A 13,304-nucleotide genomic window follows, 5' to 3' on the forward strand; every position below is an offset into this window, starting at 1 on the left:
CCAATGATATACATCTTTAAAAAAATATAATCTAACCAAAAAGGGCAACCGTCAACAGGAAGTATAGATTCTATTGATTAGAAATTCAAGATTAGAATAAATACATTTAAAAATACGGAGAAACTCATCTTTTTTAATATCCCAACATGTCCATGCCGACAGAAGTTATTGGCATATTTCCTTACCACACTGGATCTCTGCAATGTCGTTTTCACATGCAACAACGGTCATCACATCTGTCGGAACATCAAGAGAGGAGATCAGCTCTCGGCATTCTTAACTTCTTCAATGTGCTGTATGTCAGCAAGTCCTCTGCACCCACCGGCTGGAGTTATACGACAGTCGTAGTCGACCTGAACAAACGTATGACTTTGGCCTTTATGGTTGTACATCGTCACATCGGGTTTGGGCAATCGGCAGTGTTCCAGACGGTTACAGCTAGAGACATTTTAGAAAGGGTCAACATATTGCACAGTCAGTACTTTCTCTTTTGGTGAAATATTATGAATATGTGTGTGTGTGTGTGTGTATATATATATATAGCCAGCTGTTCTCTTTCATGCTGGGCTTTGGTTTGGAGTCCATTTCCTAAACACTCACTCCACAAAAATGAGCCGCTATAATAAAGTAAACAAAAGGATAACCCCTTACATGACCTTGAACATGTAGAGCAGGACCAGGTTTACGGAGTCCCCGGTGAAGGCCGTGGCGGGCTTTGTTCTGTTGGTGCAGTCTGCGTCGCTTTCCACACCAGAGTGTAGGTTCAACACTTCAATCGTTTGTCCAGCAGCTGAACACGCACAACACACGGATCACAATATTAACAATGGGTCATGGGAGGAGCTGAAATAAGGTGATGCTCATGAATGGATTTTGTGTAATGTTAAAGATGAATAAACGGTGAAATACATACGACATTGCAACTCGCTGTTTACACCAGGACACGCCACATCATAGACGAGTGAAAACCAACCTGGTTCTGTTGGTTTTAATGGTCCTTCACTGTGAACTGGGTGACTTGGGCTCAAATCATGTGACATGTCCTTTCTAGAATTAATTACATTGATGTGCTTTTTTATCTTTCAGTCCTGGCTGCAACTCAGTGTTTGACATCTGATGGTAAACGATTGCAATTTTTCTACGATCTTCAGATTTCTTTTCTTCAGATTTCCTTCCTATATTGACTTTGGGCCTTTTAACATTTATTTGACCACCATACGAAACTTGATCGAAATATACTTCTACATGTTATCTGTTGTATCTACATTATTCTGTATAAAAACATTCATTCATTCACAATTCATTCATAATTTACTTGAGGAAATAAAACAAAGATTGGATTAAAAACTGAAAAAAGAAACTGAGGAAATACATTTTGTCATGCTTTCCAATCCTGTCAATAATTTAAAAACCCCTCATTGTCATTGCAACTTCATGTTGAGAACTTGTAAAAGTTTGATTGTAATTGCCTTGTAATGTCCACAATATGTATCTGCAGGACTCCTCTATGATGTGGCGTGTCCTGGTGTAAACGGCGAGCTGCAATGTCGTATGTCACCGTTTTGTTGTTGTTGTAATTACACAAAATCCATTTATTAGCATCACCTTATTTCAGCTCCTCCCATCGCCCATTGTTAATATTGTGATCCGTGTGTTGTGCGTGTTCAGCTCCGGGACAAGTGATGGAAGTGAAGGCAGTAGAATCTGGTTTGGAAAGCGATGCCGACTGCACCGACAGAACAAAGTCCGCCACGGTCTTGAACGAGGACTCCTTACATTCGTACATGATATATTGGATCAAGCTCACGTAAGGGGTTATCATTTTGTTTACTTTCATATGGCGGCTATATATTTTTTTTTAAAGATCCCCGGACGAATATTTCACCAAAAGAAAGAAAGTATTGACTGTGAAATATGTTGACCTTTTCAAATATTTCTCTAGGAAATATGTCAATAACTCTCTTGTCTGCATGAAAATGTTGGATATTGAAAAAGATGCGTCTCTCCGTATTTTGGTTATAATCATTAATCAAGTAATCAATACAATCTGGATCTATACTTCCTGTTGACGGTGGAACCTTTTAGGGGAGATAATATATAGATAATAAAAAAAGATGTATATCCTTAGGGGTTACCATGTCATGTTTAAACAAGACATGGTAAATTAGAAAAAAACATCAACTTTAATGATTGACAGTATTCATTTAAAGTAAAAAAAGAAGACTAAAACAGCTGTTTTTATTGATCGTTGTGACATTTTTGTGGGTTTACCATTCAAGTTGCATCAACTGTTCTGGTCTGTGTTTTAAAATGTCATCTTCTGTGTCTCCCTCAGAAAATGGAAAAGTTGAAATTGTGGCTGCCAAATTTGGCCGTTTCGACCAGACCACCTGCACAAAAACCCCTCTGATTATGACCTTCGCTGCAAGTTTCGAAACTCAAAACCAAGTGGAATTCAAGTGCGTATTTGTTCAGAAATGTTGTTGATATGTTTGTTCTGAATATTTTAGCATTCATTCTTTTCAATACAAATATCTGTACATCAAGATGACAGGTTTCAAGTAACTGTCTTTTCTTTTGATTTAACCCTCAGGTGCAACGGGTTGGGATCCTGTTCAGTTGCAGCCGGCAAGGAGGATCTGGGAGAAACTGTTCCCAGCAATTATAACAATTACCTCATGGTGGATTATATTTGTGTGTCACAATAAACACAAGCACTGTCTTGCAAACAGTTGAGGCAATAATAATGTGTCATATGAGTCATGTTTTCTTGTATCTTTTAGAAGAAAATTATTTATTCCGACAAGTGCTTCATGTCCCTTACTCCTGGAACTATCGATGTTGGATCTGTCCCCGTTGATTCATAAAGCACAACAGCATCCAGCTTGGCAAACCTTCCGGGTGCACCGGTCTCTACAGAAGCTTCATTTGCCGCTTTTTCAGCCAGTCCGTCGTCTTATTAAGTCCGGTTGTTCTGAGCCGAGCTGTTTTACATGAAAACGGGTCTTGGAGGAGAGATTAGCGGCTCCAGATGTCATATCGTAAAAAAAAAAACGCCTGACGAGATTGAGCAGCTTTTGGGCCAGATGACTTTGGCCCAAAACTGAAACCTATTTTAGGACGCCGATCGGCTAAATTGTATATCACATATCACTCATCTATGGCTTTAATCAGTAATAAACTGCTTCTTAGACCTGTCTCTTCTGGGCCAATACGATTCAGCCCCAGCACAGCGCGGACAGGGGGGGAGGACGTGCAGCAACAGCATATATTTTGCACAAATATCCTATTTTACTAATATTACTGGGTATATATATTCCATATTTTTCAACTTGTATGTTTTTTTTTAAGGTGGGTGGGACCAGGCTCTGTGGCCCTCTATTTGTCAGCCGCCAATGAATTAGGCTTTAAATAAATGTAATGTGCATCTTTCCTATTTAGATATTACGTTATCTACATTGAATTATTGGAACAAATGTTAATGATGAGAGAAGCAAGCTGAAATCTGCGCATACAATTTCAGTATTTCAATATTGTGTCTGTGCTGTGTTTTGGCACACTCTCGCATTAGTGTTGTACTGCCCCCTTGTGGTCAGCACAGCACATTGTAAGATTACTCCTACCACAAATGCACATGTCAACACCACACAAGTCAAACAAGAAGCTGGAACCAGCTTCCACCTTCAGTCCGGGAGGCAGACACAGTCACCTCGTTTAAGAGTCGACTTAAGACTTTCCTCTTTGACAGAGCTTATAGTTAGGGCTGAATCAGGTTCACCTGGTCCAGCCCCTTGATATGCTGCTATAGGCTTATAGCTGCCGGGGGACGTTTTAGGATGCACTGAGCACCTATCTCCTCTTTTTTCTCTCCTTAAGGATGAATTTTCATCTCTCAATCACACGTTACTAACTCTGCTTTCTCCCCGGAGTCCGTTTGACTTCACGTCTCATGGGGTCATCGGACCCCATGAGACGGCATAGATCCTATCTGCTGATGGATCATCGAGGTCTGGGTCGTGGAATTCCTGCTCCTGACTACGCCACTGTCCTGTTGAGACTCCGCCCACTCCTCCTCCCCACCTCCATCTGCCTGATGGATCGTGGAGGTCTCCATCGTGGAATATGTCTACTATGAACTATTCATACACTCTGTCACATTCATTGAATGTATTTAAACTCTAAATCTGTCCTTCTGTACACATTACATCTATTGCATCTGTCCATCCTGGAGAGGGATCCTCCTCTGTTCTCTCCTGCAGGTTTCTTCCCTTTTTTTTCCCCCTGAAGGGTTATTTGGGAGTTTTTCCTGGTCCGATGTGAGGTTTTGGGGCAGGGATGTCTATGTGTACAGATTGTAAAGCACTCTGAGACAAATTTGTAATTTGTGAAATTGGGCTATACAAATAAACTGAATTGAATTGAATTAAACAAAGACTCAAATTCACCCGGGAGACATTTGCTGTTTTCTGCTTTTTGTCAGCTAGGCCACTATTATATTACACAGGTGTTGCACACTTTATGAAACAAATATTTCTGAGACGGATTCAAGGCCAGTCAGATAAAGAGGGCCCTCCAAGGCTTCCCTTACAGTAGTCAGACTTTTTGTTTCAAAGGGAAACAGGTGTGTGTAAGATATGGCCGCTATATGACGAAGTCGAAGTGTGCATCATTTCGACTTGAAAAGGTATTACAGCTCATACTAACTCAAATAGATCTTTTCATTATATTTATTGAGAAACATTTTTCTCTGCAGATGACAACACAAACGGAAGATTTGTCATTTTATTAGACACATATTTGAGGTGTGCTGACATTGGGCAAAGACAAGGATCATTATCCTAAATACACTGCGTGTTATTTTACAGTCTAAGGTCCTCAAGTACTAGGTAACGCTGGATATTATCTTGTTATTCTGGATTTCTGTGAGCTTTAGTGGGGATGAAAAAGTTTCTAACTGTCATTTATATATATATATATATATATATATTAGGGCTGTGAAACGATTAAAAATTTTAATCGGGTTAATCACAGGTTTTTGTGGATTAATCATGATTAATCACATATTACCGATATTCTCGGTATATTTTGTGAGAACATAGAGATTTATGACAAAAGACGGATATATACATTTATACATTCTTCTATACAATCGTGCTGCAACTCAGCAGTTATTTAGCAGTTTTCTTCCATATGGAACATTAATACATCTTCATCCTAAACAGAATGTTTAACCCTCCTGTTACCTTTCGGGTCAATTTGACCCCATTCAATGTTTAATGTCTGTGTTCTTTGGGGTCTATTTGACCCCAGGCTGTTTTTCACTGTGTCAAACATATAAGAAATATCAACTTTTTTATTTATTTAAAGGGCTATTTAGGTAGTCAACAAACAAACATAAAGTACCTCACACTTAAACTTGGGAAGCAATATTAATTCTAATAATTTTCTGGAGGTTTTAATTGCTGGGGTCAAATTGACCCCGAGGGTAAAATATTTTAGTAAATGTAAAGGTAACAGGAGGGTTAAACAGAACATTTTTCTCTTGTTTGTCAACCATTAACTCCACCATGATACAATCTAAAGGCCTCTAGTCTTCCTCTAGCAGCTGCTGAGGCAAACTGACTGTGTGGGTTTTCTTCATGAACTGGGCCGTGATGAAAGGGACGGCGGGGACACCGCTGCAAAGCTGAAACCTCACCGGCCCGGACAGGTGGACAGATTGACAAGTGACTTTTTTTGCTCGGTCCCGATGCGCGCGCACGGAGCTCTGTGGCGCGCGAGACGGAGATCGATAAGTGTTAACGCAACGCGAAGAGACAGAAATGACATGCTGCTGTGGAGATACGATCAACAACAGACGTTTAGTTTAATAAAAGAACAAAGACGTGCTATAGAGAACATGTCAGGGGGCGGGCCAATCTTTTAATGTCATGCGATCTACCAACACTACGCCGCGATCGACTGGCAGGTCGCGATCGACGTGTTGAGACCCTGATCTACAGGAAGTAAAAGTCGTAACAAGGTTTCCGTAGGTGAACCTGCGGAAGGATCATTACCGATGAACAGACCGTCTGCATGAGAGCGGACAGAGTTCAGATTGAAGAGGTGTATTGGAAGCTCATTTTGCAAGTGACTTTTTTTTCGTCCCGACGACCAACAACAGACGGATTGGAAGCTCATTCTGCGCATGCGTTAAATGCGTTAATAAAAAAAAAACTAGTTAAACCTGAAATTGAATTAACTGAGTTAACGCGTTATTTTTCACAGCACTAATATATATACACACACACAGACATGAGTGTTTCTACGTGGTTTCAGTATGTTCATAAAGCTCCATTGCTGCTCAGTAAAGAACAACAAACTCGAGGGCCACAGACAGAAGGAACGCATTGACAGATGGCCTTTTTTACTTTTCTCCAGATTTGTCATTGAGAATAAAAATGTGCTTTTTCATTGCGGTCATTATAGCTGCATACCATATTTTTGGGGAGAAATAAAAACTGACAAATGTCTCTACAGACTGAGAACTAATTAAATTATATAATTTGCTTATTCGGTTCCAACAGTAAAACCCCTCAAGTAACCATCTTCATGTGGAGGTCTGTTCTGTTTGCTTGCCCCCCGGGGATGTTTGCTGATGGTTAACGATGGCCTCCTAGATCAAGATGAGGTGTGTGTCCCTTTTGGGCGGAAGAAGAACGAAATAGTATAAAACGCTGTGGCTTGCTGTGTCGTGATCATCCTTCGCTACAGCCGACGAGATGCTTTGCACAAGACTGACCATCATCGCCCGTGAGTATGAAAACCAACCTGGTTCTGTTGGTTTTAATGGTCCTTCACTGGGAACTCGGTGACTTGGGACTAAATCATGTGACATGTCCTTTATAGAATTAATTACATTGATGTGCTTTTTTTATCTTTCAGTCCTGGCTGCAACTCAGTGTTTGACATCTGATGGTAAATGATTGCAATTTTTCTACGATCTTCAGATTTCCTTTCTTCAGATTTAACCTTTATTTTACCACGTATTAACCATGATCTAAATATACTTCTACTTGTTATCTCTTGTATCCACTGTATTCTATTCTGTAAAAAAAATAATTCCTTGAGGAAATAAAGCAAAGATTGGATTAAAAACTGAAGAAATAAGAATTGTCATGCTTTCCAATCCTGTCAATTATTTCAAAACCCCTCAGATTGTCATTGCAGCTTCATTCATGTTGAGAACTTGTAAAAGTTTGATTGTAATTGCCTTGTAATGTCAACATATATATATGTAATGTGTGTATATATATATATATATATATATATATATACAGACATAAATAACAGCGAGAAACTCTGTTTTCATCCCAACTAAAGCTAACAGAAATCCAGAATAACAAGTTCATCATCAGCGTTACCTAAAAGTACTTGAGGAGCTTTGTCTGTACAATAAATTGCAGTGTATTTAGGATAATGATCCTTGTCTTTGCTCAATGTCAGTGCACCTCATATTAATTAGTCTGATGCACACTTTGACTCATCATATGATCATATCGCGGCCATATCTTACACACACCTGTTTTGCTGTGAAACAAAAAGTATTTGTCTCCTGTAAGGGAAGCCTTCGAGGGCCCTCTTTATCTCATTGGCCTTGAATCCTTCTCAGAGAAATTCTTTTCATAAAGTGTGTTTCTGTACGAGAACATTTAATCCGCTATTTAACGGGCCCTAGACCAGATGTTCACAGACACTTTGTTTTGAACCAACCAATTGGTTGAAAAACTTCTGGTGGAGAGCGCTATCAAGTCAATTATAACTTTTATTTCACCCAAAACTTTAGTAAACAGCTTCTACAAATGCAAGTACTGTCCTTAAACGGCAGCTTGGCCACCAGAGCTAAACCAAGCAAAAAAAGACACGCCGGAACCTAAGGCGAGTCAGTTTAGCATGTCTGCTCTGACCGGCCTGCAGGAAGAACACCGCAAGTCCATATCATCGGCACCGTCTGCCGAACTCAAATCTGCTTTTGCATCTCTTGAAACCAAACTAGATGTGATTCAAACCACAGTGTCTGAAAACAGCGAGAGAATCACAAGTCTGGAGACCAACGGCAATTCCAATGAGGGTCGCTTTCAAGCCCTCGAAAGCTTGTGCTCGACCCTGATCGTGCCATGTGCTAAACTCAAAGCTAAAAACACCGACCTGGAGGGATGAATCCGACAAAACAACCTGAGAATCATTGGGTTGTCAGAAGCCAATGAAGGTGCCAGACCCACACACTTTTTGAAGTGCTTCACCTGGCTCCTCTCATCAATAACATTTGGCCCAATAACTCATTGTAGATAATACATCTGAAATAGCTAAATAGAAAAGGAGACTTTTCTCCTAAAAGTTACAAGAAAACATGACTCGAATGACACATTATTATTGCCTAAACTGTTTGCAAGACAGGATGTGTTTATTGTCGCACACAAATATAATCCACAATGAGGTAATTGTGATCATAGCTGGGATCAGTTGGCCCCAGTTCCTCCATGCTGGCATTAACTGAACAGGATCCCAACCCGTTGCACCTGAGGGTTAAATCAGAAGAAAAGACAGAGTTAAACCTGTCATCTTGATGTACGACTATTTGTATTGAAAATTACAAATGTTAATATATTCAGGACAAAAATAATTCCCTCGCTTCCACAACATTTCTGAACAAATACGCACTTGTCTTTCACATGTTGTTTAGCCGGGAAACTTGCAGCAAAGGTCATATTCAGAGGGGTTTTTGTGCAGGTGGTCTTGTCGAAACGCCCAAATTTGGCAGTCTCAATTTGAACTTTTCCATTTTCTGAGGGAGACACAGAAGATGACATGTCATAACACAGATCAGTCAACAGGTGGTGCAACTTGAATGATAAACCCACACAAATGTCACGACAAACCTTAAAAACAGCCGTTTTAGTCTTATTTCCTTTTGAACTAAAAATTAATACTGTCGTTTATTCTACTTCATTGTTTTATTATCTTATTTTGCTCGTTATTTTTCTAATTGACCATGTCTCGTTTAAACAAGACACGGTAACCCCTCATGATATACTTTAAAAAATATATATATTATCTACCCCAAAAGGTGCCACTGTCTACTGGAAGTATGGATTCATCGATTTAGATTGTATTGATTACATAATTAAAGATAAGTATGAATACATTCATAACAAAAATAAATGTGCATGCGGACAGGAGAGTTATTGACATGTTTCCTTACCACACTGGATCTCTGCAATGTCGTTTTCACACGCAACAACGGTAATCACATCTGTCAGAACATCATGAGAGAAGTTCAGATCTCTTGCATTCTTAACTTCCTCAATTTGCTGTATTTGAGCAAGTCCTCTGCACTCACCGGCTGGTTTGACACGACAGTCGTAGGTGACCTGAATAAAGCTAGCATTTGAGTAATTATGCTGGAACATCCCCGCATCGGGTTTGGGCAGTCGGCATTGTTCCAGATAGTCACAGCTAGAGAAATATTAGAAAAGGTCAACATATTTCACAGTAAAGACTTTCTTTCTTTTATTTGTTCGTGGATCATTTTTTTTAAAAAGAAGGAAATTCCACCTTTAAAAAAACTAAATATAGCCAGCTTTCCTGTCCCAGCATGGGTTTTTGGTTTAGAGTCCATTTCCTATACACTCACTCCACAAAAATGAGCCGCTATAAGAAAGTAATCAAAATGATAACCCCTTACACAAGCTTGACCCAATATATCATGGCCGAATGTAAGGAGTCCTCCTTCAAGACCGTGGCGGACTTTGTTCTGTCGGTGCAGTCGGCATCGCTTTCCAAACCAGAGTCTACTGCCTTCACTTCCATCACTTGTCCCGGAGCTGAACACGCACAACACACGGATCACAATATTAACAATGGGCGATGGGAGGAGCTGAAATAAGGTGATGCTAATTAATGGAATTTGTGGAATTACAACCAAAAAAAAACGGTGACATACGACATTGCAGCTCGCCGTTCACACCAGGACACGCCACATCATAGAGGAATCCTGCAGATACATATTGTGGACGTTACGAGGCTATAATGAAACCTTTACAAGTTCTCAACATGAATGAAGCTGCAATGACAATCTGAGGGTTTTTGAGATTATTGACACAATTGGAAAGCAGGACAATCCTTATTTCTTCAGTTTCTTTTTTCAGTTTTTAATGCAATCTTTGCTTTATTTCCTCAAGTAATTCTGAATGTATTTTTCTTGCAGAATAAATTACAGTAGATACAAGAGATAACAAGTAGAAGTATATTTAGATCATGTTTAATACGTGGTAAAATAAAGGTTAAATCGGAAGAAAATAAATCTGAAGATCGTAGAAAAATTGCAATCATTTACCATCAGATGTCAAACACTGAGTTGCAGCCAGGACTGAAAGATAAATAAAAGCACACAAAATGTAATTAATTCCATAAAGTAGATGTCACATGATTTGGTCCCAAGTCACCGAGTTCCCAGTGAAGGACCATTAAAACCAACAGAACCAGGTTGGTTTTCATACTCACGGGCGATGATGGTCAATCTTGTGCAGAGCATCTCGTCAGCTGTAGCGAAGGATGATCACGACACAGCAAGCCACAGCGTTTTATACTATTTCGTTCTTCTTCCGCCCAAAAGGGACACACACCTCATCTTGATCTAGGAGGCCATCGTTAACCATCAGCAAACATCCCCGGGGGGCAAGCAAACAGAACAGACCTCCACATGAAGATGGTTACTTGAGGGGTTTTACTGTTGGAACCGAATAAGCAAATTATATAATTTAATTAGTTCTCAGTCTGTAGAGACATTTGTCCGTTTCTATTTCTACCAAAAAATCTGGTTTTCAGTAGGGCTGCAACTATTTTTTCAAATAATCGGATTTAAAAAAAAAGAAATAATTTTCAGCCTTTATCCAAAACAGGGTTCGTACGGTCATGGAAAACCTGGAAAAGTCATGGAATTTTAAAATGGTTATTTCCAGGCCTGGAAATGTCATTGAAGAAAATAAAATCCCAAAAGTTTTGGAAAAGTACTGCACGTGTTGTATTCATATGTAAATTTACATGGTGTATATACTGTACGTTTTGTAATTCTCATTGTTAGTTTAATTACTACATCTTTTCATGTATACACCGAGTTTTCACAAAATGTTTGGTCATGGAAATTTGGCTTACGGTCCTGGAAATCCATTGTTCAACATGTGTATGAACCCTGTCGAAAACAGAGCTTTACTCATCCGACTATTTGTGGTTTAATCGCGTCATACGCGTCGGTGAGGGGGCGTGGCTTATCTCTGTTGCTTTGCTCAGTGGAAAAATATTTTCCGCCATCCGTCACTGAACAATTAACTACTTTTTCTACTTTATACTTCTTGTGGAAATCCCACACACGTCGTAACATCTAACGCCCTGGTGTCTGGGTTCATAAGATCATTCGTAGGCGCACACAGTTCTTTAACTCTGTGGTGGCATCCGCCATCTTTTATGGAGTGGTCTTCTGGAGCAGCAGCATGGCAGCGGCTGACAGGAAGAGGCTGAACGAGCTGCTAAAGAAGGCCAGCAGCGTGCTGGGTGTCCTGTGGATACTGTGGAGGTGGTGGGGGACGGGAGGATGATGGCAAAGCTCTCGTCCCTGATGAACCACACCTCCCACCCCATGCTTGACTCTCTCGCAGCTCTGCACAGCTCCTTCAGCCACCGGCTGATTCCTCCCCGGTGTCTGAGGGAGAGATACCTCAAGTCCTAACCTTCCTGCTGCTGTCAGGCTGCACAACAAACTGCAGTAGATTGCTGGAGATCCTGGCAAACTCAACACTTTAATTCAATTCCTAGGATGGACAGATGCAATAGATGTAATGTGTACAGAAGGACAGCGATCCATCAGGCAGATGGTGGTGGGGAGGAGGAGCTGCAGCATTCTGGATCAACTGCAATGCTGTCTACAGAATCCACATCACAGATAATTTGATCTTGGTGTGTGCTCCCGATATTAAAATTACTTGTTTTTTTCTGAGTTAACATCAAGTTGTTGCAGGTCATCCATGTTTATGTCAGTTGGTTGCTCTCCTCTGGTTTTATCGATAAATATAGTTGAGTGTCATCTGCATAACAATGAAAGTTTATGGCTGCTCCAGTCTCTGTAACAGGATGTCATGGTCAATGGTGTCGAATGCAGCACTAAGGTCTAACAAGACCAGGACCTGATTGAAATTTCTCAAATAAACTATTATGATGTCTGTTAGCAGAGACACATTGATAATATCTAATAGTCATTACCACTAAGGTTTATACAGAGCTGTGACTCTCTGTCAGCCTGGCTACAGTGCTGAAGAGAAACCTCAGTGTCATTCTCAGAGAGCCTATGGCACTGTCAACAAGATGATCAATCTGGGACGGACTAAAGTTAGACCAGGAGTCCTCTGTTATATTGAGCACTATCAGTTAGACATCTAGTGTAAAACGTATAAATTCAAAAGTTATGAGGTTGTGGTCTGACAGAAGAGGATTCTGTAATGCTCAATGTCAAGTAAGAACAAGATCCAACAAGGAGATGAATGCAGCACTAAGGCAATCATTATCAACATCCACATGAATATTAAAATCTCCAACAATAATAACTTTATCGGTTTTAAGAACCAAACTTGATATAAATTCTGAGAATTCAGATATAAACTCTGAATATGGACCTGGTGGCCGGTACAGAATCACAAATCGAATTGGCTGTAGTGTTTTCCAGGTTGGATGTGAAAGACTAAGAACAAGGCTTTCAAATGAGGTGTAGTGTAATTTTGGTTGAGGATTAATTAATAGGCTCGATTCAAAGATTCCTCCTCGACCGGTGCCTCGAGGAATGTGAGTATTAATATGACTTGGAGGAGTCGATTCATTCAGGCAGACATATTCTTCATGGCTCAGCCAGGTTTCAGTTAGGCAACATAAATCAATGTGATTATCTGATATTAAATCATTCAGTAACACAGCTTTAGATGACAGAGATCGAATATTTAGGAGACCACATTTAATAGACCTATTTTGTTGCACTGCTGAAATAATTGTGTTAACTTGTATAAGGTTATTGTGCTCTTCTGCTTACTTTTGATTTATTTAATTGGACAGACACAGTCTCTACTCTAAAGTCAAGGGTGGGTAACTGCTCGAATGGAAGAGCAGAGAACTGCTCCCGGTTCCTGATCTGAACCCTGGGTTGTCATAGATTAAGTCCGGTGATCAACTTGGTCATATTGGATGGATGTCGTCTCTCCTCATCAGATCAGGTTTTAAGTCTT

The 13,304-nt window shown here is 40.0% G+C and overlaps 1 protein-coding gene and 1 long non-coding RNA gene across 2 annotated transcripts; one reads left to right on the forward strand and one right to left on the reverse strand.

Annotated features, from left to right (window-relative positions):
- Window positions 1–1,096: 1,096 nt before the first annotated feature.
- On the forward strand, window positions 1,097–2,741 carry LOC130204277 (uncharacterized). Its single transcript, XR_008833608.1, has 4 exons — window positions 1,097–1,549; window positions 1,669–1,807; window positions 2,336–2,459; window positions 2,594–2,741. It is a non-coding gene; the product is annotated as an uncharacterized LOC130204277 (long non-coding RNA).
- Window positions 2,742–8,443: 5,702 nt separating this feature from the next.
- Window positions 8,444–10,640, reverse strand: LOC130204803 (L-rhamnose-binding lectin CSL2-like). Its single transcript, XM_056431770.1, has 8 exons — window positions 10,543–10,640; window positions 10,376–10,408; window positions 9,983–10,033; window positions 9,725–9,863; window positions 9,380–9,495; window positions 9,242–9,292; window positions 8,701–8,824; window positions 8,444–8,558 (listed from the first exon to the last, which is right to left on the reverse strand). The coding sequence occupies exons 1-8, from the start codon at window positions 10,571–10,573 to the stop codon at window positions 8,444–8,446; spliced, it is 660 nt and encodes a 219-aa protein (XP_056287745.1). The 5' UTR covers window positions 10,574–10,640.
- Between the last annotated feature and the right edge of the window lie 2,664 nt (window positions 10,641–13,304).

The sequence above is a fragment of the Pseudoliparis swirei genome, chromosome 14 (assembly GCF_029220125.1).
Source record: "Pseudoliparis swirei isolate HS2019 ecotype Mariana Trench chromosome 14, NWPU_hadal_v1, whole genome shotgun sequence".
Lineage (NCBI taxonomy): Eukaryota > Metazoa > Chordata > Actinopteri > Perciformes > Liparidae > Pseudoliparis > Pseudoliparis swirei.

Bases quoted from the DNA above. Each gene is read 5' to 3' on its own strand.
- LOC130204803 (XM_056431770.1), bottom strand. From the start codon at position 10,573: ATGCTCTGCACAAGATTGACCATCATCGCCC. The intron at 10,409-10,542 runs GTGAGTATGAAA...TTTATCTTTCAG, and splicing joins AAGATTGACCATCATCGCCC to TCCTGGCTGCAACTCAGTGT. The intron at 9,496-9,724 runs GTAAGGGGTTAT...ATATTTCTCTAG, and splicing joins ATATATTGGGTCAAGCTTGT to CTGTGACTATCTGGAACAAT.